This window comes from Notolabrus celidotus, chromosome 7 (assembly GCF_009762535.1).
Source record: "Notolabrus celidotus isolate fNotCel1 chromosome 7, fNotCel1.pri, whole genome shotgun sequence".
NCBI classification, from domain to species: domain Eukaryota; kingdom Metazoa; phylum Chordata; class Actinopteri; order Labriformes; family Labridae; genus Notolabrus; species Notolabrus celidotus.
In genome coordinates, this window is record NC_048278.1 from 29,419,152 (window position 1) to 29,442,679 (window position 23,528).

General features: G+C 41.3%; 1 protein-coding gene across 3 annotated transcripts in view; it reads right to left on the minus strand.

Moving 5' to 3' along the window:
• fat1a (FAT atypical cadherin 1a) overlaps positions 1–23,528 on the minus strand; it is an 88,312-nt gene that overhangs the window by 17,258 nt on the left and 47,526 nt on the right. For all 3 annotated transcript variants that reach the window (XM_034687939.1, XM_034687940.1, XM_034687938.1), the window contains exons 8-14: positions 14,502–14,777; positions 14,061–14,271; positions 9,371–13,444; positions 8,614–8,810; positions 8,324–8,477; positions 5,832–6,065; positions 449–835 (exon numbers count right to left, since the gene is read on the minus strand). In XM_034687939.1, coding sequence (XP_034543830.1) covers positions 449–835; positions 5,832–6,065; positions 8,324–8,477; positions 8,614–8,810; positions 9,371–13,444; positions 14,061–14,271; positions 14,502–14,777 — 5,533 coding nt within the window. The remainder of the gene's footprint in view (positions 1–448; positions 836–5,831; positions 6,066–8,323; positions 8,478–8,613; positions 8,811–9,370; positions 13,445–14,060; positions 14,272–14,501; positions 14,778–23,528) is intronic.

Below are 23,528 nucleotides of genomic sequence, written 5' to 3' on the forward strand. Positions count from 1 at the left end.
CAATGAATAATAAATAAACTAAACTTAATTAAACTAAACAAAAATACAATTATTTCCTTTAAAAACAACTAAAACCAACTGATTATTTCAACTCTTTTATATAAATGTTTGCCGGTCAGCAGTTTTCTGTGGGACTGAATTTGTTGGACCAATGTTGGGCTTTTTTATCTTGTGCTGCGACAACTGTTTTTCAATGGAACATTAACATCTGCTCCCTCGTGTCAGTAAACAATGTAAATAAAACAGGAAAGAAGCTCATGAAAACATTTCTCAACAGCCCAACCAGAGGTCAAAAACTTCACAGGGTCCCTTTAACCCCTAAACCAAAAATACAACATTCAATTTGGTAGAATAATTTTAAATAATGTTTCAGGTTTACTATTAGATATAACTCAAATGGAAAGGTCTCCAAGTGCAACACAGTAAAAGCTAATCTACGCCCACTCACCAGTGCGTGGGTCCACACTGAACATGCCGTGCTCGTTCCCACTGATGATGCCGTACGTGATCTCTCCGTTGGCCTCCGTGTCCCTGCTGGCTGCCTGCACTCTGAGCAGCTGTTTGCCCACCACCACGTCCTCAGACACGGTGGCCGTGTATTCACGGTGCTCAAACACGGGCGGGTTGTCGTTGATGTCCAGGACAGAGATCACCACCTGGCAGAGCGAGGAGAGCCGCGGGGAGCCCTGGTCACTGGCGCGGGCCTTCAGCTCATACGTGGACTGCACCTCGCGGTCCAGAGGACGCTCCAGGCTCATTACGCCGGTGTGCTCGTCGATGGAGAAAAATCCATCCACAGTGTCAACCAGTGAGTAGAGGATGTCACTGTTACCACCTGGAATGAAAGCGAAAGGAATCATCAGTGCCTTTTATTGCAACAAGTGTCTTATTATATACTTCTCAAGCCTTCAGCTCATCTCTTGATGTTTCTCAGTCCCCTCAATAAACAGTTTCCCACCACAGAGATCGACAGCCACATTAAGAGAAACGCTCTGCTAAGCACAGGGCGTGAACAAGCGTATTGATCCCTCTATTGACTTATTGATTCTTAAATGATTAAAAACGTCACCGTCTATTCTCGGCCCTAAACATCCATCTTTCTCAGAGCCTCTGATAAACAGGTGCTGTAACAGTCTAATCCCTGCCATCCTCATAACTCATGTCCTCCCACCAGCAAGACGCTCCCAGCAACGAGACAGAGACGGATCACAATAATAATCATAATGCCTTTCTGCAGGTGGCCACCATTTGGAATACGCTATTATATTCCCATTTATCAGGTAAGTGCCCCTGTCCTCTGTGGATCCTATTATCCTGCTCAACAGACTACCACGGGGAGGCCTGCTCAGATGGTTTCCCATCACTTTTATCTGAGCCCATCAGCCTTCAGAGGATTGGTTAATGGCGGTTAAGTGAGTTGTGCTGGAACTGGATTGGCTGTTTGGACTCAGACATGTATGTTTATGATTGTAGGCTTGTCTCGGTCATTCAGGATTATTGATTAATAGAAAATAAATGAGCACTTTATTTTTTCATGTATGATGTTAATGTGATTATGTCTAAGTTATGGAGTGGAGCTGAGTAATGCTCTGCACAGAGCATTAACATTTTTAAGAGCAAACTCAAGACCTACCTTTTTAGTCTCGCCTTTAACTGAGTTTTATTCTTATAACAGTTTTATTTATTTATTTATCATCTAGTTCAAAATTGTAGTCATTTTTATTGTATTTTATTTATTTATTTATTTTAAGTATAGTATCTTATTTTCCTTTTATGGCTTAATATTTTAGTGCTTTATTATCTTTGTAATTTACTTTGTTTATTTATTAATTTTAAGTATATCATTTTATTTTCTTTTAATGGTTTAATATTTTAGTGTTTTATTATCTTAGAAATGTATTTTATTTTCGTGATTTTAATTTCTTGTCTTGAGTTTTAACATCTTATTTTACCTCTAGTGTTTCCTCATAAAGATAGCATGAGAGCGTTTCCTCAGTTGGTTCAGCAACTTATTTATTTATTTATTTACTTATTTTATTTTTAATTTTATTTTCATTGTTTTTATTATTATTATTGCATATAAATAAAGTCTGATTGATTGATTGATTGATTGAAAATAAAATAATATTGGACTATTTTTTTTAACAGAGCTGTTTGCATGAACCTGTTTGGATCAGGTCATAAAATTATGAGCTAATCTATCAAAATAATCCTAATTTGTTGGAATATATCATGGTGGTATTGTACAGCAGGATTCTCCATGTAAATCTCTATAATACAGCAAAAAGCTAATCTGCTAACCACAAACTGATCTCTACAACAACACAGACAGATTTCATTTGGAGGACAGCTGGTGCTTTAGAACATCTTTCTCCACAGTATTGGAGGCAAGATTGTCAAGAACTTGTATGAATCTGGCACAGCACCAAGGTGGAAGAAGCAGAAAATGATTAAATTCCTCCACACTGCAATCGAATGAAGAAAATGACACCAGTAGCAAGGCAGAGGAGACAGCACAGGAAGACACTCACATCCAGGCCGGATGAAAAAAGGACAAAAAAAAAAAAAAAAAAGCAGAGAAGGAATGTGTGCTCACATAACTTCAAGTTTATCAAAGATCAAGGGCACCAGTTTGGGTCTGTTTGTCTGTCTGGTTCATGACTACTCCTCGCTGATAAGTGCTGCTTTCCAAAGACTGAACTGAGAAGCAGCAATGTGGGTGAGTATCAAGCATCTTCCAGCCAAATGGGCAGACAGATCATAGAGGCTGTGGCACAAAAGAAGCCAGCGCCAAGAACGGGTCCTCTCTAAGATATGCAGAGTGAAATATCAATGGGAGATAAAACAAAAACTTCTCTTAGGAGGAGTTTAACATGAGGCTCACATTGTCACGGCTGGCTGCGAACACAGTTGACTGAAGCCTGAGGGAACTGGGTCAAAGCTACAAGGCCTATTTTCTAACCTTGGTCGGGACTTCCACCAAGAAAATCTAATACTAGACAGACAAATTAAAGAGAACAGTCAATGTGTGCCATTCCCACACGTGTGAGGGAAATACTAATCAAATCCGCCCTCAGCTTTCGCTCCGTGCTACTCTAAATAATTATTGCCCCCGGCTAAACAGCAGGGAGCAACTCTTTTTCCCCCACCTCTCCTTCAAGTCTCCTCTCCTTATCCTTGATAGTGGAGCATTGTAGCATATTTTGTGCCAGTAAAGCCTAAGGGGAAAAAAAATGTATTAATACCAGCTCTTTCCTTTTACCATTTAGCGCTTTACTCTGAAGGGCCCAATTTGATCTTCCCTTTCATTCTGTCAAGCTGTCAGTCTGCCCAAAACAAGGGCCTGAAAACGTGGAATAGAAAAAGAGGGTGTCGAGTCTCTCACATTGAAATGTTTCTTGGAGCCAGAAATGTCCTGCTCCAATAAACTAAACGTGTAATCTGAAACGGCAGGTCCAATAGCTTCCGGGATAAAGTCCCAAGGCGCTTAACCGGCGCTGTTTAACAGCGTGGTTTAAGTCCTCAGTTTATCCACATGTGAGCCTTTTTCGGTGTTTGGCAATGGCTGCTTAAAAGACGGAGACCCCTGAGATAAATAATGTGGCCCTGTGGCTTTGCACCAGGCAAATAGAAAATTGCATTCAGCCCTTTGGAGAATTCAGCTCGAAGAGAGAAGAATTTCATTAGAGTGTAATGGAGCTTTTAATTTGAGGGGTTGATCATTCATGAAATTCCACATTTGTTATCCCTCCCTCTTGCCATTTAGCGTAATGCAGCCGGAGAAAGGAGAGATAATAACCTCTGTATCGTGATTTAGCGTTTAGTGGGGACGCGTATGCTTCCGGACACCGTCGTGATTAAAACCCTTTTTAAAGGTTTGTTCTTGAATCTCACACACTTCTCTTTACGTGACCTCAAGGAATGCATGTCTGCCATTAATTGCATTTTGAGCATGATGCCACACAAATGCTTTCTTTTGCCTCAGTGAGAGCACTCAGATATTTATCTAACACACAGTTTAAATATTTCATTATCCATTCACAGCACTGTGGCAGTGAAGCCAAAGCACAAGTATTTGAGGACACTTAAAAGGAAGTTTTCAAACTGAAAAAATGTCTTGAGTTATGTGATGGATTCAAGTCTGGGGTTCCTCTTACTTCTCAGGGTTCAAGGTTTCTGGAGTCATATTATACTGACTTATTTTCAGCGTTCTTAGCAGTAGAACTCCTGGATGAAATATCTGCTCAGTGGTCTTGTTCAGTGAGATAATTAATTGCAGAAAAAGTCATTTTTCATGGATTTCTAAAACCAAATTCAGGATGTTGCCTTTTTGCCTCGGGCATATTTTTACATATTTGAGCATATTTTACAAGGTTTCTGTTTGAAAGGAGCCAGCTGGAGACCTTAAATACTCAGCTGGACACAACGCTTCCATTATCTCATTAGGTTGATGTTAACTTAACAAGCTCCATAACAACAGCTGATACGTTCTCATTTCCAACAGCAAGATGGGTAACACTTCACAATAACAGCACCAATTGTATAGGTAATTAATGCTTAAGTAATGCATGAGTCATGATTATTTGATGCTTGAATTCTTTGGGATGTGTCATAAGTTGTAATTTTATGTTACTTTGACTATAAATCATCAGTGGACGAACCTCAATTCACTGTTACTTCATACATAAGCTGGATGTATGAGTTTAGTGTATGACCTTATATTTGCTTAACCTGTTTTTTGTTGAATTAAAAAATAGTTTCCATAAATATCCTCAATTTCTTTTCTATAAAATTAACAATGTCACAACTTCCGCTCAATTTATGTTTTATTCTAATGAAATGATATAGTTATTCTAATTGCATCATCTCAACAACAATAATAATAATAATAATAATAATAATAATAAACTTATTTGTGTATCACCTTTCAAATAAAAACAATTGATGGAATTTATGATGAGGAAGTTACATAATAATAATGTTAATAATAATATGTATAATGATAATGTCAATAATAATATTTATCATGACAGTAATAATAATGATAATAAGAATAGTAATAATAATAATGATAATAACAATACGTATAAAATGTATAATAGCAATGTTAATAATAATATTTGTAATGATATGTATAATAATGATAATAATGACAATGATAATAATAATATAAATGATAATGACAATAATAATAATTGTTGTAATACTGTATTATAATAATAAAACACAACACACAATGCTGAAATAAAAACTGAAATTGTTGAAAATTATAATTAAATTAAATGTATAACTAAATCTAAATGAGTTCATTCATACATTATTGCATCTATTGAATAATCTTTATGCATTATTTAAGCATAAATCAAGTTTGTATTTGTGTTGAAAATGTGTCTGCAGAATGGACATGTTTTGGTGAATGTGTGTGGGGGGGCCTGCATCCATCAACCAATGTCAAGAATTCTGAGTTGTTAATCTGCCCCCATTGTCTGCATAATGCTGTTTAACCACTGACAGCTGAACACATAGCATTTGTAACTGAGGGGACCTGGCACCAGAGATACAGGTGTCTACATGGTGTTCACATACTCAGCTGAAATAGAAAGCAGAGACATAAGCAGAGACAGTCTAATAAGACGTCTTTTTAGACTCAATACTGCAAATGGGAGACCCACATTTACTTTAATTGAACTAAATAGACTTTTAACTGAAGGAAAGTTAATCCAAGTAAGTGAATTAAACTGCCTAATGGTCTCACTTTCCTCACTGGACATTTAAAGCTTAAAGACTTTTTTGTTTCAGTGAATGATTATTACCAGTGCTTGAGGACTCACCAGTATCAACATCATTCGCCTGCAGCTTCGCCACGTATGTGCCCGTCTCTGTGTTCTCAAAGACCGTGATGGTGTAGGGATCCGATGAGAACAGTGGCGGGTTGTCATTGACGTCCTCCACAGTGATGTGGATGTCGGCCTCGCAGTACCGCCCTCCTCCGTCCACTGCTCGCATTTTAAACCTGTGCTCGCTTTTCTCCTCTCTGTCCAGTGGCTGTGAGGTCTTTAACTCCCCTGAAAGATTAAAAAGAACAACTTTGAGTAAAACACACACGCACACACAAAAAGGACACATTTTAGGAGAGTAGAAAGATGCCATTTAGTAGTTAAACAGCATAAAACCATTCGATTTACAGACCGCTATAAAATCTGTGGAAGCAATTTATTCAGAGATTAAGTTTATGTAAAAGGGGACGAACCATATGTGCTCCCTGGCACTGGGAACCCCTTGTCTACTGTCGACTAACCAAGTATAAAACATCCAAGCAACTAATGGCTTTGGAGAGAGAGAGAGAGAGAGAGAGAGAGCAAGAGGAGGTGAATAAATAAGTAATTGAAGCACTAGAGGAGGGAGAAAATGGGAGACGAGAGTGGGCTGATGAAGGAACCCATCAGTGTTGGCAAGCTGAGAGCAGCTTGGAAGAGTCCTGGGATGTGAGGCAGCCAACATTACCACAACCTCTCTGGAAAACTCCAGGGTCTGCTGGCGGTCCTCATCTGCAATAATGCTACTTGTCTGCACTGTAAAAAATACATACCATGTCTGCTTGATAAGAGTAGCACTGGATGGTGTTGTGATCTAACGTTCACTTTTACGTCCATCTCTCTGCAAATTAGGGCTGACTGTTGGCATTTGTGTTGTACAGCTAATTAAATCTTCTGGCTATGCAATTTTTTTCTAATCAGTTTTGTGGTGATTAACAGGATAGTTTTTCGTTTATTCCATCTCTCTTTTTTTCGCCAGATGGAACTTCAGATTTAGAGGTAAGATGTTATTTGCAGGCGAGAAGTATAGCACTCATAAATTCAATTTCAGTGTGCAACTCTGCATTTGAGTGCCACTGTGAGTCTCTCAGTTGCCCTGCAGGGAAATGTTGTTGAGGCTGTTAAAATTTAATAAGTAAATAACAACTGGGCACAAGAAAACATGCTCTCCACCTCTGTTGCTCATAATGATTCATGCACATACAGTCAGAAGCAGAAATAAGAAGGGAAACTCCAACTTTGCAGGAGGATAACAATGTTGAGTGGGGAGAGTGTTAGCCTGTGAGACTGCTGTCATGCTGAGCTGACATTTGGATTGTGTCGTTAGAAGCGAAGAGGAACAAGAGCTTCATTTGATAGTTTCACTTGAGTGTGCCACAGTCTGTTTCCTGACACTGATAATAACCTGTTAGAAAGCCAGGATGCAATCTAACTCAGTGTGAATAGGGACCAGTGGTGGAAAGAGTACCACAATGTTCTATTCAAGTAAAAACTTCTGTTACTTTGATGAATTTTTAATTTAGTAGAATAAAACTAGCCCTGTGATGGACTGGCAAGCTGTCCAGGGTGTACATTGCCTTTTGACCATTGACAGCTGGGATAGGCTCCAGTCCCAAGCGACCCAGAACGGGATAAACGGTAGGTAAAGATAATGGATGGATGGATGAAAAAGTAAAACTACCAGCCTGTGAATTAATTAAAGTAAAAGCTAAAAGCACTTTATTTAAAATTGATTTCAAGTAGTGAGTACTGAGTGCTTACTTTTAATCTGAGGGTGGGGATCGAGGGGGATTTCATAAGTAGGATATGACTTGCACATTATGTAAAAGCATATCTCCCTAAACTAATTGTTGAAGTCTAACCAACAGGGAGCTAATAAAGTGAGAAGGAGGGAACATGTTGATTTATCCAGGTTAAAGTTATTGAATATTTTTGTTTAATCTTTTCTGTGGTACTACACGTTGTTCACGGTCTCCCTGCATTGAGTCTTCACTGTAAATTTTCCAGCTCGTACCCATGAAAACCTTGTTGCGGCTCATTGTCTACCTCACTATGGTTGAAAAGAGGTGACCAGTTTGGAAAATCAATGTTTTGCAGAGGAGTTATTGAACAGGGAGGGACGAACCTGTGAATGTTTTTCCTATTTACAAGAGCATTTCTTTTGATTTCAGCACAGGCATGCATGTTCTTCAAATCTGCTGCATGTAACTTCAACAGAACGTCGATGCAGTATGTAGAAAATAACAATATTTTCTGCAAAAAATAATAAAGTAAAAATAAAAGTACTGATTTCAAAAACACTTATGAAAGCTAGTCAATCACAGTAACTTAAGTTAATGTAGTTAATTATTTTCCAATCCTGATTGTGACCTACAGAGAATTCAGGTGAAAGATATACAGGTATAAATCTTGTGTTCACTTACAGTATTGCTACTTTTAACACAACACAATCATTTCTCCTCTTCTAACACACATCCATGCATTCCTGTTATCACACATGTACACACCTGTAACAGAATCGATGCTGAACAACTCAGATCCAACTCCCTGCAGCTCAAAAGAGATCTGGGCGTTTGAGCGGATGTCAGCATCTGTGGCAGAGACCTGCAAGATGAGCCTGCCCGCGGGGGAATCCTCTGGGACGTTCTCGCTGTACAAGGACTGAGGGACAGATGGAGTGAGAGGAAAATGGAAAAAGGGAAAGAAAATTAAAGTTGAACAAGGAGAAGAAAACGGCACATACAAATGGAATGAATCACTGAAGTCACAACAAAGTCGAGGAAGAGATTATTTTTACCTTCTCACACACGGGGCTGTTGTCATTCGCGTCCAGTACCTTGACCTCCACGATGGCTTTGGCAGTGAAGATGCCATCACTGGCAGTAATGTTAAGTAGATAGTTGTCCTTCTCTTCACGGTCTAAGGGCTTCCTGACAGAGACCTTCCACTCATTCTGAACGTGTTCAATGGCAAACTGGCCGAGTGGGTCCCCTCCTGTTTGGTTTTAAAAGGAAATACACCACTTGAGAATAAAGGAGGAAGCTAGACTCATAAATGACTGATTCATACAAATCTGTGCTGAATTTCAAGACATCAAGACAGCAAGAGTATTTTTCATGTCTACACAACCCATGCATCTTAATCTAACATGTGTAGCAGATATGCAATCCTGCAAACTCTAAAAATAACAAGAACATATCATTTGCAGGTTTTTGCCTCCTCTTGATACTTGGCAGTTCCTCACAGATGCAAATCAGCACCAGAGGAAGTATTCTTCCCCAGCCGATTTCAAAGCGTTATTCAAATAATTATTCACTTCTGTATTTTGATGACCTAAATATTTGTCTTGAGCTTCAGAAGATTAGGCGATAACTCAGACTCCTAACAGATAATAGGCCTGCGTAATGTTTCAAAGATGAGATATTATCATCATATTAAGTGGCATAAACGGATTATCCCCCCTAAGCTCTGTTTATGAAAACTTACACAAAGGAGCAGGGAGTAAACTCTGGCGGCTTACTAATTATCTGTTTTGCAAAATAATAAGTGCCCACCTGTGATGAAGTAGTTCACTTGTTTGTTGATGTCCTCTGAATCGTCGTCTGTGGTGCTGAGGATGGCGATCACCCCACTGGGAGGAGGGTCATCTTCACTGACTGTGCCTTTGTAGATCTCTGCTGTGAAGCGCGGCGGGTTGTCGTTCACGTCTGCGACTGTAACCTCCACTCTGGTGCCAGTGCTGTGCTGGATCTTGTCTCCTTGGTCTGTGGCGAGGACAGCGATTGTGTATGTGCTGGTTTTTTCACGGTCTAGCTCTTTCAAGGTGGTGACCCATCCAGTCTCACTGTTGACAGCAAACAGCTCAGAGATCTCCTGAGAGTTCTGCTTGGGGTCCAGGCTATACACGACGTGGCCGTTGGTTCCAGAGTCTTGGTCGTTGGCTTTGATTTGGATCACTTGAGTGCCACTTGGGAGGTTTTCCACAATGACAGCCTCGTAAGGGTCTGACTCGAATAGAGGTTTGTTGTCATTTAGATCTTTGACTTGGATGTTCACATTTACTAACGCCACTAACTCTTGGTTCTCCTGTTTGGTTTGGGAAAGCAGAGTCAGCTGGTACCACTTGGTTGTCTCGTGGTCCAGGCTTTTCTGCAGCTTCAAGGCTCCACTGTCCTTGTCGACAACAAACACCTCATCCTCATTGCTCTCAGGGGTGTTGCCCCTGACGAGGCTGTAAACAAGTGGGTGCTCACTCTGGGCCTGAATGACATCAATCTCTGTGCCAATGGGAAGGTCTTCAGCAATTGTGTAGCGGTAGTGTGGTTCAGTGAATTTGGGGATTGCCGTCTCTGGTGCAACAATCCTGATGTAAACCTGCACGACTGAATGTTTGGGTGGGTTTCCAGTATCTTTCGCCCTAACAAAGAACGCATAGAGCTCATTTTCAAGCCCAATGAGACTCTCTTTGGTCACAATGACACCTGTGGTTGGGTGAATTTCAAAGTTCTCTTCCACGTTTTCAACATCTGCTTCGATGGAGTACTCGATGTCAGCGTTGCTCCCCTCATCCATGTCTGAAGCAGCAATTTTAACCACTGAGGTTCCCCTTGGAACGTCTGATGAAATGGTGGCTTTGTATTCAGCCGCCCTGAATTGCGGGGCATTGTCGTTGACATCTGTGAGAATCACATTGACTGTACAAAAGCCTACTTTTCCACCGCCATCTTTAGCTACAAGGGAAATAGGAATGACCTTCTCGGCTGTATTCTCACGATCAAGGCTCTCCAATGTAAAGATCTCTCCGTTTTCATTGACAGAGAACTTGTCTTTTGCAAAGTCATTGACGATTTGGTAAGTGATCTGCCCGTAAATGCCTTCGTCCTCATCTGTCGCCTTTGCTTCTGCCACCAAGGTTCCAATAGGTGAGTTTTCAACGAGCTCGACCACATAGTCGTCCTGAGAGAATGTTGGATTGTGGAAGTTGGCACCAATAACTGTTACTGTGACGAGGGCTGAGCTTCTGAAAACACCATCCGACACGGATACATTGAGGTTGTAAAGAGGCTGCATGTGTGGCCTGCGATGGTTGGAGATGACGATAGCGCCTGTTCTTTTGTCAATTGAAAAGTTCTGATCCTCATTGCTGGATATGATGGAGAACTCCAAGTTGTCTGAGTCTGAACTATCAGCGTCTGCTGCCTGGACTTGGGTGATGAAGTGCCCACGTGGAGCCAGTTCGCTGATCGTACTTTTGTAAGAATGCTCTGTGAACAAAGGAGCGTTGTCATTCAGATCGGTAACGTCTATTGTCACGATAACATCACTAGAGAGGGCTGGGACTCCACCATCCACGACTCGGACTCTCAACTTGTGCTGCTGGGTCTCCTCATGATCAAGAACTTGAGCTGTGGAGATCACTCCTGTGTCACGGTCCACACTGAAGTAATCTGAGCTCTTCCCCTTTTCCTCAACCAGCTGAAAGAACACTTCCTGGTTATTACTTGTGTCTGAATCTTTGGCGTCAACTTGCAAAACAGATGTACCGATGACACAGGCCTCTGAAATGTTGGCGTAGTAGGTCTTTGAAAGGAACACAGGAGCATTGTCGTTAACATCTTCTAGTATGATATCAACAAACACTTCAGAGTGAGCTCCAGTCAGGGAGTCTGTGGCTCTTATGTTTAACTTATAAGCAGGATGCATCTCAAAGTCCAGAGGCTGAACCACATGAATTACACCTGTGTTGAAATCTATTGAGAACTGCTTGAAAGGATCTCCCTCAGAGATTGTGTACACAATACGAGGGCCTTCGGAATCATTTGCTTGGACGTGAAGCACTGGTGTGTGTAACTGGATGTTTTCAGGGATTTCAATGCTGTAAAAAGGCTTTTCAAACACAGGCATTGCTTTGTTAACAACCGTTATTGGCACTTCCACTTCAGCTGAGAGTGCTGGCTCTCCATTATCCTTTGCTATAACAACGATGACAAAGTCTGCATTAAGCGACTCTGTCTCAAATTTCCTTCTGACAGAGATTTCACCAGAGGGGTTTATTTGAAAGTGTTCCTGGTGTTCCGTCAGGCTGTAATGGATATCCGCATTTGGGCCCATGTCTCTGTCCACTGCTGTGACTTGTCGAATGACTTGGCCTTCCTCTGCATCCATCTGGACAAGGGCGTGATAGGGAAGGTTGACGAACATAGGTTTGTTGTCGTTCTCGTCTTCCACTGTCACCGTTACCAGAACATGAGCCCCGTCTTCAGATTTATCCTCTTTGGTGACCTCAACTACTATATCAAACGAGTCCCGTGCCTCACGATCGAAGGGGATTCCAGTGGTTGAGATGACGCCAGATGTGCGGCTGATTTGGAACCTGCTGTCAGGGTTCAAGATTTTGAAAAACAAAGGCTCGTTCAGCTGGTTCCCAACGGTGGCAACGACTGCAATTGTTTTCTTCTCTGATGAGTTTTCCTGGACAAAGGCTTTGTAGGACTCTCTGGTGAACTTCAGCTTACTTTCTTTGTTTTCCTTCACATTTATCTTTACTGTAGTGACAGTGGCAAATCTACCATCGGAAACCCTGACTTTTAATTCATATCTGCTCCTCAGCTGGGTGACATTCTGAATAGAGATTATGCCTGTGATTGGATCCATTTTGAATTTATCCCCAATATTGCCCTCAGAGATGGAGAAGAGAAGTTTGGAGTTAGGCCCAGAGTCTGAGTCTGTTGCATTGACTTTGATGACCTCCACCCCTTTGTATGTTGGGACTATGACAGTCGTCTCATACAGTTCTTGGCTGAAAACTGGAGAGCAGTCGTTAACATCGATGACTGAAATGGTGACATTCGCGGCTAACTCTGCAAACAGGCGTGGCATTCCTAAATCATGGACCTGGACCGTGAAGCGGAAAACATTCCTCTGCTCATAATCCAGAGCTGTTGTGCTCCTGATCGCTCCAGTGCTTGAGTCAATGGCGAAATAGTTATGTGCAAAAGGTTCGACGATTTGATAGATGAGCATGGCATTTTGGTCGCAATCAGGATCAGTGGCACGGATGACAAAAGGAGTGTTTTCTAGAGTCAGAACGATGCTGTTGACAGGGGCTGACTCGCTTATCACTCCTTTAAATTCCCTCTGGAGAAAGACTGGAGCGTTGTCATTTTCATCCTTCAGATGAATCAGCAGTGTAGTGTTGCGAGACAGTCCAGCCATATTGGTGCCTTGTATAATGAGCACATATTGAGGGATGGTCTCATAATCCAGAGCTTTCTGGGTCACAACAACTCCAGAGTTTGGGTTTATGTCAAACGCATTGTTTATGTTGCCACCTTTGATTTGATAGAAAATAGAAGACTGGCTGACAGCTGTCACCAAGCTCACAAAACTTCCAGGATGGACTGATTCACTGACTTCTGCAGAGAACTCCTTCTCAGTGAATCTGGGGGCTGCATTGTCAGAAACTGTCACCACAATGTGCACAGTTGCTGTAGTTGACAGTGGAGATAATCCGTTGTCGGATGCCTTAACGATGAGCTCGAACTGTGTTTTGCTGCTTCGATCGAGCTCTTTGGCTACTGTGATGGTCCCAAGAACTGGGTCGATGGCATAGGAGTTTGCAAAATTTCCTGTAAGAGAGGAGAAAAAACGAATAATTAATTTATGTGGCTGTGCTTTCTTTCTGATCCCTAACTCATGCCTGGCAATATATACAAAACACACACAAATGAAATGCTGTTTAAAGCATTTGCTTCCATGTCGTATCAGGGAGATATGGTTAATTAGGTTATCAATAAAAAGGTCAGAAATGCTGATGACCTTTCCAATCAAATTATCCTGAGCCCTGAGTTTGACCAAAAACAAAGTGACACATAATTCAGACACATTGAGTCACTTCAGCTATGTCAAATATGCACAGATCCCAAAAAGCTAATAGCTGCATGCGTCTTGTTCTCATAGAACAGCTTATTGTAGTAGAAAGCCATCGTGGGAAATTCTGAGCGGGGATCTGCCCGTCTCCCACGTATTTAGAGACCCTCAAGACAAAGTCTTCAATATTCTCCTACTCTTTGTAAAGTATTCCATTCATGATCAAGTTCCAGTGGGCTGCAGGACTCCAGATGACTCATGCATTTTTACGAGCTGATTTCATTTGCATTAGGTTACAATGAACGCTTTCTGCCATGAGACAAAACTCCGGGGAAAGTCTGGCTCAACAGAGTGGCACAGCAACTTTGTGTTTACCTGACTCGATGCTGTAGGCGATCTCTGCGTTATGGCCCTTGTCTTTGTCCAGTGCTGTGACCTGCAGCACGGCTGTGCCGACAGCTGCAGATTCGAACACACGGCCTGAATAAGGTGTGCCGATGAACCAGGGTGCATTGTCATTGGTGTCACCCACGTTGACAATAACACGGACAAGGTTTCTCTTCACAGGAATGTCCTGGTCTCGAACCTAGAGATTTGAAATTAAGGAGGAAGCAGACGGAGGAAGGAGGAAGAAGGAAGAAAAACAGGGAGAGCATGAGGACCCTAAAGGTATAATTAAGTCCTCCATGAAACAGCAAAATGCTCATATTTTGAAAAGTTTTACCTTCCACACACAAATAAATAAACCCAAATAAATCCATTAAAGTAACATTTCAACTAACCCCTGTTTAAACGTCATCATGCATTTAGTCTTACCATGACAGTGAGGACATGTCGGTGCATCGTCTCGTGGTCCAGTCGCTCAGTAGTGTACAGAATACCCGTTCCTGGGTCCAGTCTAAACTTCCTCAGGCTGAATGGATCAGTGCTGCTCAGGAGTGTAAAGATCAGTTTGTTCTTCTCATCTCTGTCCACAGCGCTGATCTGCAGGACTTCAGTCCCCTCCGGCTCGTCTTCAGACACGTTCACCTCGTAATAACTCTGAGAGAACTGTGGCCGGTGGTTGTTGGTGTCGATGACACGGATAAGCACCTACAAGAGGAAGACAAGAATGTGGAAAACCTTTAGTTTTATTTAGTTTATGACTCCAGACTTCTGTTGTCTCTCAGATCAAATTTGTGGACAAGATTTTTATGAGCTGTTCAAATTAAGCCTTCTTGTAGTGTTATTTTCATTTTGTGTTATCATTGAAGCTGAGATGATCCTTTATTCGTCCCACAACAGGGAAATTTAGTGTTACAACAGAAAAGTGGAGAATGCTAACATTATAAAAAAGAGCATATAAAAATTGTCATTTTTAAACGTTTGTAATTAAAAAGTAAATTAGTGCATCTGAAGAAAAATATGTACAGAACTAATAAGTAAATGTACAGTCTATTTACAGAACCAATGATACAAGAAAGAAGTTGCACATGTTTTAGGAGTGAGATGAAGTGCAGTGATAATAGACTGGGGAGCTTATCGCACTTGTGTCTGTTTGGTGAGAGTGATTATCGTTGATTATAAAGTCTGACCACTGCAGGACCCGCGGTATCTCGCCGTAAGACACCGCGGGGGAAGGAGCCCGTCACTGAACGAGCTTCCCAGTGTCGTTAGAGTCTCTTGCAAGGGGGTGGGAGACATTGTCCATCAGAGACGATAGCTTGGCCATCACTCTCCTGTCAGCCACCACCTCCACAGGGTCAACAGGGCAGCCCAGGACAGAGCTGGCCTTCTTCACCAGTTTGTTTAGTCTCTTTCTGTCAACAGCAGAGATGGCGCTGCCCCAGCAGACTACTCCAAAAAAGATGGCTGATTCCACCACCGAGCTAAAGAAAGACTTCATAGACAGTTGAACCAGTCAGAATAAATCCTGTGTTGCCAGTTATTTTGATATAATGACAGTTATTCAATTGTGTGATCCTCAGCATGAGAATACTATTGTTAATGTAGATCTACTTGATAGTTAACATGATTTACAAAAAAGTAGCCTGGATTTGTAATACCTGTTGCATTTAGAAAGTGTGTTCAGCAGCAATGTTAAGGTATAAACTTTGTTGATGCATTTGAGGGCAAGGCAATCATCTCAGTGCTACATGACCATGATAAATCTAGAGAGCTCAGTCCTATGTGCAGGAGCAGCACATCAGAGGCCTTTGTATCACAGAAAGTGACATCAGTGTAATGATGTTCAAACATTTTTCTGGTTCTGTCTGCTGCTATAACACATTCTGCAAATGCATCCACAAACAACCTTTCGAGTCCAAATCTAGTGAAACACATTTCTGAACATATGCTCTTCTTTCTCTGGACGGCAAAAAGTGCAGTCTTTGTGTTTTCCCCTCACACACAACAAAGACAACATCCCCAAACTGTAAAATTCCACTGGGAGCATGTTTTATCAACACCAGCCACTCGTCTACTGGACTTCCGACAGAGGATTATGGAGAGCTGCTGGAATGCCATCTCTGCTTCCCAGACCAGCGAGGGGGGCTTCTACCGTTGCCAAACACGGGGAACAAAAGGATCAGCCCAGATTAGACACCTGCATACCAAACACAAGGGGGTGATGTCCCGTAAGGAAACAGACCGGGCCGAGCTGTTCAGTGCTGGAACAGAGAAGGGGACGACGGACACAGAGAGCTCAGAGCTCAGACCAGCTGACAGCTCGCCGGCTGACCAGGATTTGTCAGATCTGGGGTCAACACAACTTCCCGATGCTGTTTTTGTTATAATACTGTTTGTTGAGCACTATGAGCCTATATCTGAGACAAATATAGACTCAACCTGACAGCACTGATAACATTTACAATCTGCTGTGTGCTGTGATGTTGGCAATGCTGCCGAGGTTCACAGATGTCATCTTGCAGGGGGAGCACTGGGCTGCGTGCTGTCTGTCAGCGTTGTTAGCTGGCTGTTTGCCACAAGTCACAAGCGACCTATGTCACACTGCTAATCAGGATGTGTAATTCTCAATAAATCCACTTTCCTAATGAGAAATTAACCCCCCAAAAAAGCGTTAGAAACCAGGCCTCTGGTGTACGTTGCAGCATCGGCAGGCTGGCAATCCATCTCGTTCCAAGCGTGTCTTCTCATGTCATGCCAAACATCGTATAGCACCAGATCCCTGATGTCTCACAATCCACCTCCAACTCACAAAGAACGATGCACATGCATGCACCCACACACACCCAGGCTCATAAAATTTTCACTGCCTCACATACAACGGCACAAAAGGGGCCGTCCAATGTGTCTCAATCTGGCAAGTGTCAGATAACACGTCGTGTGAATCGCGAAGTAAGGTGGCGAGGGCTGATAGTGCTGTCAAGAAGCAGAAAGGAACGGAACCTGGTCAGTAGTGTCCACATCCATCCACAGTGTACTATTTCATACATTGGAGAAGGCACACAAAAGGCTATTCAGCACTGTTCCCATATCCCCCATCTGCACACAAACTTGGCTTTCCCTCTGCCAGAAGGCTCTACAACACTTCAAAAGGAACTTTGCCCCCAAACATCACGAAACGGCATGATACAGCCTGACTGCAGCAGAAACGCTGGTGTGGAGGAATAAAAGCTCTGCAGTCTTTGTGTATTGCTTCCTCTGGGAAAGCTGGAGAGGAACTAGATTGGGACTGAGACACAGACGTGACAGATGGAGATACTAAAGAATACAAAAAAAAAAAAGTGCTGTGAGGTTGAGATGAGAGTAAGAAAGAGATGTGACAGCGAGAAGGCAAAGAAAGCTGAGGGAAATGGTCAAACTTAGAAAAAGACAGGTTGTGGGAGGAAATGAAAAAAAAGGCACAAACAAAAGATGATGCAAAAAAGAAGTCCAGGAAATGGAAAGAAAAGGAGTCCTAGATACTGAAAGTGAAGCAATAGAATACGCATAAGTGAGATAGGTGAACCTTTCAGAGAGACATTAAGGAAGTCTTTGTAATGTGGACTGAGATAACATGAGAAGCAGGAGACCAGGAACAGATTGTGTGCAGAACAGCTTGAGGTGCTTCTGCACGGCCAAGGGAGTATGTCATATAGCTGGAGATGGGGGAAGGGAGGCTGGGCTGCATGCCGAGGCTGCCTCGTTGGCGCAGACTCCGGCTATGAGGTGCCCGAGCTAGAATGCAAAACCCCTCGAATGCATCAGCTGATTCTGCAGACGCCTTCGTAGAAATATAACGGTCAGATGGAAAACATGACGGAAAGCCAACTGCTTCACCTCCCACAGACCGGGAGCTTTGTACTACAGTAAGGCTGGATTTAATATTATTCCCAGTGTTCAGTTTATAGTTAATCGCTGTAATCTGAGCATAAAAGAGACACTCAGAAAGAAAAGGTGTGCTTCAAATGACCACAATGAAAACAAAGCCCTCTAAATAACCAACCCCCTCTTCTGTTCTACACCAAAACAAGACAAGCGGGAGCTCTCATTGTGCTCGTTGTCCTCCTGTGCCATGCGTAAGAGAGGAAGCCCCCCCTGCCAGGTGGCAGGTTCTGGGCAAAGGCAGGGCACTGGCACCGAGCACTCCAACATGTTCCCAAAACAGGATTAACACAGCCCACTACCCACAGAGGTCCAGCGCTCGTTTGTGCTTTTTCCCCTTCCCAAACAGAATAATCATCATCGCTGCACCACCCCGGCCAATGAATGCGCGGCTCCTCTCTTTAAAAAGGAGGAAGAAGAAAATCAGAAGGAAAGACAAAGAGGGCTAGAGGGAGACAGAGAACAAAAAGGAGGGAAAAAAAATCAAGGAGTGAGAAAATAGGCCAGCGCGTCTGGCAGCAGAGCTTCCACATGACTTTGATTTGAGGAAAAGATAAGAGTAACTTTGAGCTTTCACGAGGTGCCGTGTGTTTGAGTGTGTGTGTGTGTGTGTGATCAGGTGGATCTAATTTACAGTGAATTGTTTTAAATCGTAAACAAAATACTTTTCCCAAAGAAAACAAAAGACAGAACAAACAACTCTTTTGCACTTGATTTCCTACTGAAAACCTTGCGTTCGTTCATGTTGCAAGCACAAAGGAAGAGAAGAAGAACTGATTACTCAACACTTGTTCTGATACTTTTTTTCAGATTAACTGATTTGTATTGTTGGCTGCTTTGAAAGAACAAACAGTAAACCTAACCCAGGAGGTGGATTAATCCTTTTCAGTGTGGTTTGCCACAACCTTTCCATAACCTTTGCCCTGTTGGTTACTTCTTACTGTTATATAAAACACGCACATCCCAGCATGATGTACATTTACAGACAGTGCTGAACAATGTTATCACATAAACAAGTCAGTAGCCAAAACACTCAGGTGGCTTTCCAGAAATGTGAAGCGCTCAGATCTCAGGCCAACATCAGCTACGGGTCTTGTTTTTAATTGTTGGAGGTGAACTGCTGAAAACACTTTCTGCATTTCCTTTACGTATTTATTTGATTTATTAGTAGCGTATCAAATCTGCGTGACTGCCGCAGTCTCAGCTGACACTCTTTGCCTCTTTCCGTCACATATCTGGCTTGGAGGATATCCCAGGCAGCTGGCCTACATCACAAAGTTGGTTTATGGAGCACACAGATTCAGTAAATCTGGTTTCCCCCCCCACAGAAACCAGCTGACCTCCAGCAGTCAGCTGGGTATACATGACTGTATCTGACACACTAACACACATCCGCAGCACAGCCTATCAGTTGCAGCTCTATTAATAAATGCTAGATTATGCACATTGAAGATCTGCAGGCAGGGAGAAGGAGAGCTCTGTTGCAGTGTGGAAAGAGCTCATGTGATGCACCGTAAAAGTGATCAGAGTGTGACCTAGTTCTGTCCTTAATGGTACTTATAAAACTTCTTTCTATCACATCATACCTGCAAAGTTTGAGGGAATAAGAGCTTGATGCACTGCATTGAATTCTAATATTTACATGCTGTGAAAACAAGTGTAGCTTCACATTCAAATCCACATGATCACATGACCAGTCATCACAATCTCATCGGTCATGTGTATTTATCACAGCTATGAATGCCCATTTGATGACGCATATCCTTTATTTTAATGGATGTTCATTTTAAATCATTAGTTTTAAACTGTTTAACCTCTGATTGCACCTATTTTAACTGACTTTGTGTTAACATTACTTTTAAATGGTTTTAACATTACTTTTTAATTGTTGTCTGTTTTTAATTGATCATCATTATTTTAAGGTTTTATATTTTATTTGCTTGTCATGCATTTTAAAGTTTCTTTTATATGCTCAATGTCATAGTAAATGAGGGCTTCGCTCTCAATGATTTTCAAGTTTAAATAAAGATAATTAAATTAATTTTCTGTATGCGAGTTCCCGCAAACCGACTGGAACCCGATGACGCAAGTCGGCTATGCATGGAGAATCCATCTCATGGTTCATGGCGTCACTGGTGTGGGTGTTTCAGAGGAAGATAGCGTGATGGAGATTAGCAAACATGCCTGAAGTATTGAGAAAGATTAAAAGTCCTCAAGTTTTACATGAATCTTTAGAGTCACCTGATGTGTCCCTACCATCCCTGCATGATGTGATCTCTACACATACTCAAAGTCAGTGACATAACTTTTACCACAGACATTCAGGCTTCTGCTGTCAGTCCAGAGAGTATGTTTAGTCTGACATTCCAGTGGCTGGGTGGAGACTTCATAATGGAGAAGAAGACATTACTTCATGCACAGGAGTGCTCTGGTTTGCAATCAAAGAAACAGTAATAGCGTCCATCAGGAGCAGATTCTTGTCGGCTTGTATTTCTCGGCTTTCTTACTGATCTTCCGGCTTGATTATGATTGGTCAAAATTTCTTGACAACCCCTTGACAATGGTGATTAACTTTTGCTTACAAGAGCAACACCAGAGTCAAACTGATCACAAGTCATGTCAAATCAATCCGCGAAAAGGAGTTCCGGCACATATTGTATCCAGCAATCCTAGCAATGAGCTGCAGTGATGATAGCAGCAGTTTAATCATCACCACAGGGGGAGACAACTAACCATTCATTAACCCTTACTTGGTATCGACTCAATTCCATGTAAGCACACCTGATGTTTTTAAATTGTCTGTGGAGTACATACTTTTCAGCTGAGTCAGTAAGACACAAGTGAGTTTTGAGGTCCACTGATTGACCGGTGTTTTTGAGCACTATATGAATCGTATCACTGCCTGTAAATTCAAGCACAGAATCAAACCCCGCTGAGAAACAGACCTTTTCAATGGGTTAACCTCTGACTGTCATTAATTTGACTTACAATGCCACAGCATGCAGCATTGCTGAGAGGCTTTTAAATAAATGTCTGTTGCTGTGCCTCTTAAGAAAGTGTTTTGTGGAAAGAGGAAATCAGTGATGAGAAAATAGGCACTTTGTGGCTGCTTTTTAAAGTTCTGCACTGAACTAAAGGACGTGCTGCTGCTTCCGTGGATGAGCTGCAAAATGCCAGAGAAGGCGGCGCTTCATCCGAGGCTCAGTGGAGCACAGCAGCCAGATGATGAAAGGCTTTATTCATACGGAGTGACAACAAATAGATTCTTTTCCAGCTACAGTTCTCTGAAGCTCCCCTTTGAGGACAAAGGACAAAACATTTTCAATGCAACCATCCCATACCAACCCAACTACCATGTACAAATGTTCAAAATCTCATGGACAAGGCATGACCATGTGAACAAAAACTGAAGACAACTTGCATACTTAAAAGCGTGTATTATGGCGGCTCAGCTTCGCTATCAGCTGGGGAGCAAGATATATGCAAGTAGGAATAAATCAGCATATTAATATATTAAAATGAAAGTATGCTACTGCTTTGAAAATAAGTTCTAGTTTCATCTTTCTGGCTCACATAGGTTTAAAGAGTCCAGTTCTTTTTAGTTCTTTGAGCAGAAAGCTTTCTTTCTGCACGTCTGTCTGTTCTTCAGTTTCTAGACTGTAACAGGTGCATATTCATGTGTGTTAGATGTTTGGTTATTTAGAGTCTATTCAGGAAAGACAGAGGCCATCTGTTCCTCTCAAAGTAAAGTAAGAGAAGGTTCGCAGGTTCAGAGAGACACCACAGAGAGAGAGAGGGAGGGGTGGAGGGAGCTGAAGAATGTACACTTAAAAAAAAAGACTCTGGCTAGACGCCACCATCATCACAGCAGCTCTGCGTCAGGAATGAGACAATGGAAGATTCCTGAAGTTCAACGCTTTACTGAGATGGTGGAGAACAATGACTGCCTATACTGTGGTATGAAAAACTCCAGAAACCTGCAAGGAAATTTTCATTCTGTCTGTTCTTTTCTTGGTCTCTCTTTTTTCTTTCTCTTTCACCTTTTCATTTCTTTCTGTCTCTCCCTCTTTCTGCTTTCTTTCTTTCTCCACTACTTTATTTCTTCCTTTTTTATACACTTTCATCATTTCTCTTTTCTCTTTTATTCTTTGTATTCTTGTTTCTTTTTGTTTCTTTCTTTCCTTCTTTGTTTTTTCTCTTTCTCTTGCTTTTATTCTTCTTTCTGTAACTTCCTTTTTTCCATTTTCATTCTGTCTTTCTGTCTGTCTGTCTGTCTGTCTGTCTGTCTTTCTTTCTATCTGTTCCCTTTCTTTTCTTCTTTTTTATTATATTTTTCGTTCTTTCTTTCTTTTTCTCTTTTCTTTCTTTTCTTTCACTATTTATTTGTCTCTTCATTTTTTCTTTCATTCTTGCTTTTATTCTTCTTTCTGTAACTTCATTTTTTCCTTTTTTTTCTTTCTTTTTTTCTTTAAATTATTTATTTCCATCTGTTCCCTTTCTTTTCTTCTTTTTTATCATACTTTTTTTCTTTCTTTCCCTCTTTCTTACTTTCTTTGTCTCTTTTATTTCACTATTTATTTTTCTCTTGCTTTTGTCTTTCATTCTTGCTTTTATTCTTTCCATCTTTCTTTCTTTCATATTTAATTCCTTCTTTCTGTAATTTCCTTTTTTTCTTTGTTTCTTTCTTTTAAATTATTTTTTTCTATTTGTTCTCTTTCTTTTATTATATTTTTTTCTTTCTTTCTTTCTTTCTTTCTTTCTTTCTTTCTTTCTTTCTTTCTTTCTTCCTTCCTTTCTGTAAAACATGTCAGACAATTCTATAGAAGACAGTTGAGGCTGAACTGAAGAGATTCAGTTTCTCTTTGTGTAAAAAAGTGATTCACTCTCTTAGATAATCTGATTGCTTATTTAATTACCACTACAATGTCTTTACAATAAACAGGAATGTCCTGCCTAAGATTCTTAGCCTATTGTAGCCTTAAAACTAGCAGTGGGAGAAAAAGGTACCCCTGCTGTGGGAAGAGAAAGATTTACAACAGCATCTATTCAGTATTGTTGTGTGAAGACAACGAGCTATGACAGCAGGAAGTCCCTGTATCTGGCCAAGAAGTAGTAACCTGCAAAAACCTCACCCTAAAAGCATTCTATAAACACTAACTATTCTCTTTGTAGGGTTAAGATTTAACATAAAAATGCCACCTTTATTAGACAGATATAGATTGAAGGCAGCTTATAAAAGCAAAACCTATGAGTGGCCCTTCATTGAACAAGCAGATTCAAGATGTATGAATCTTCTCATCTACATCTAGTCAGAGCAAATAAGCATATTTTCCCACATCTCAAACTTCATTTTAAATATAAAGATCTGTTCTCCCGTCTTTAGAGCTATTAAGTGAAAATACAAAAGCAAACCTAGTGATGAAACACAATTTAATCACTCCCCACAGGCCGCTCCAGGCAGCGTTATAAGATCTCTAAACACTACGCAGCCTTAGTATGCCTCATCCCGGGTTTTTTATGCAAGTATTATCGGCTAAT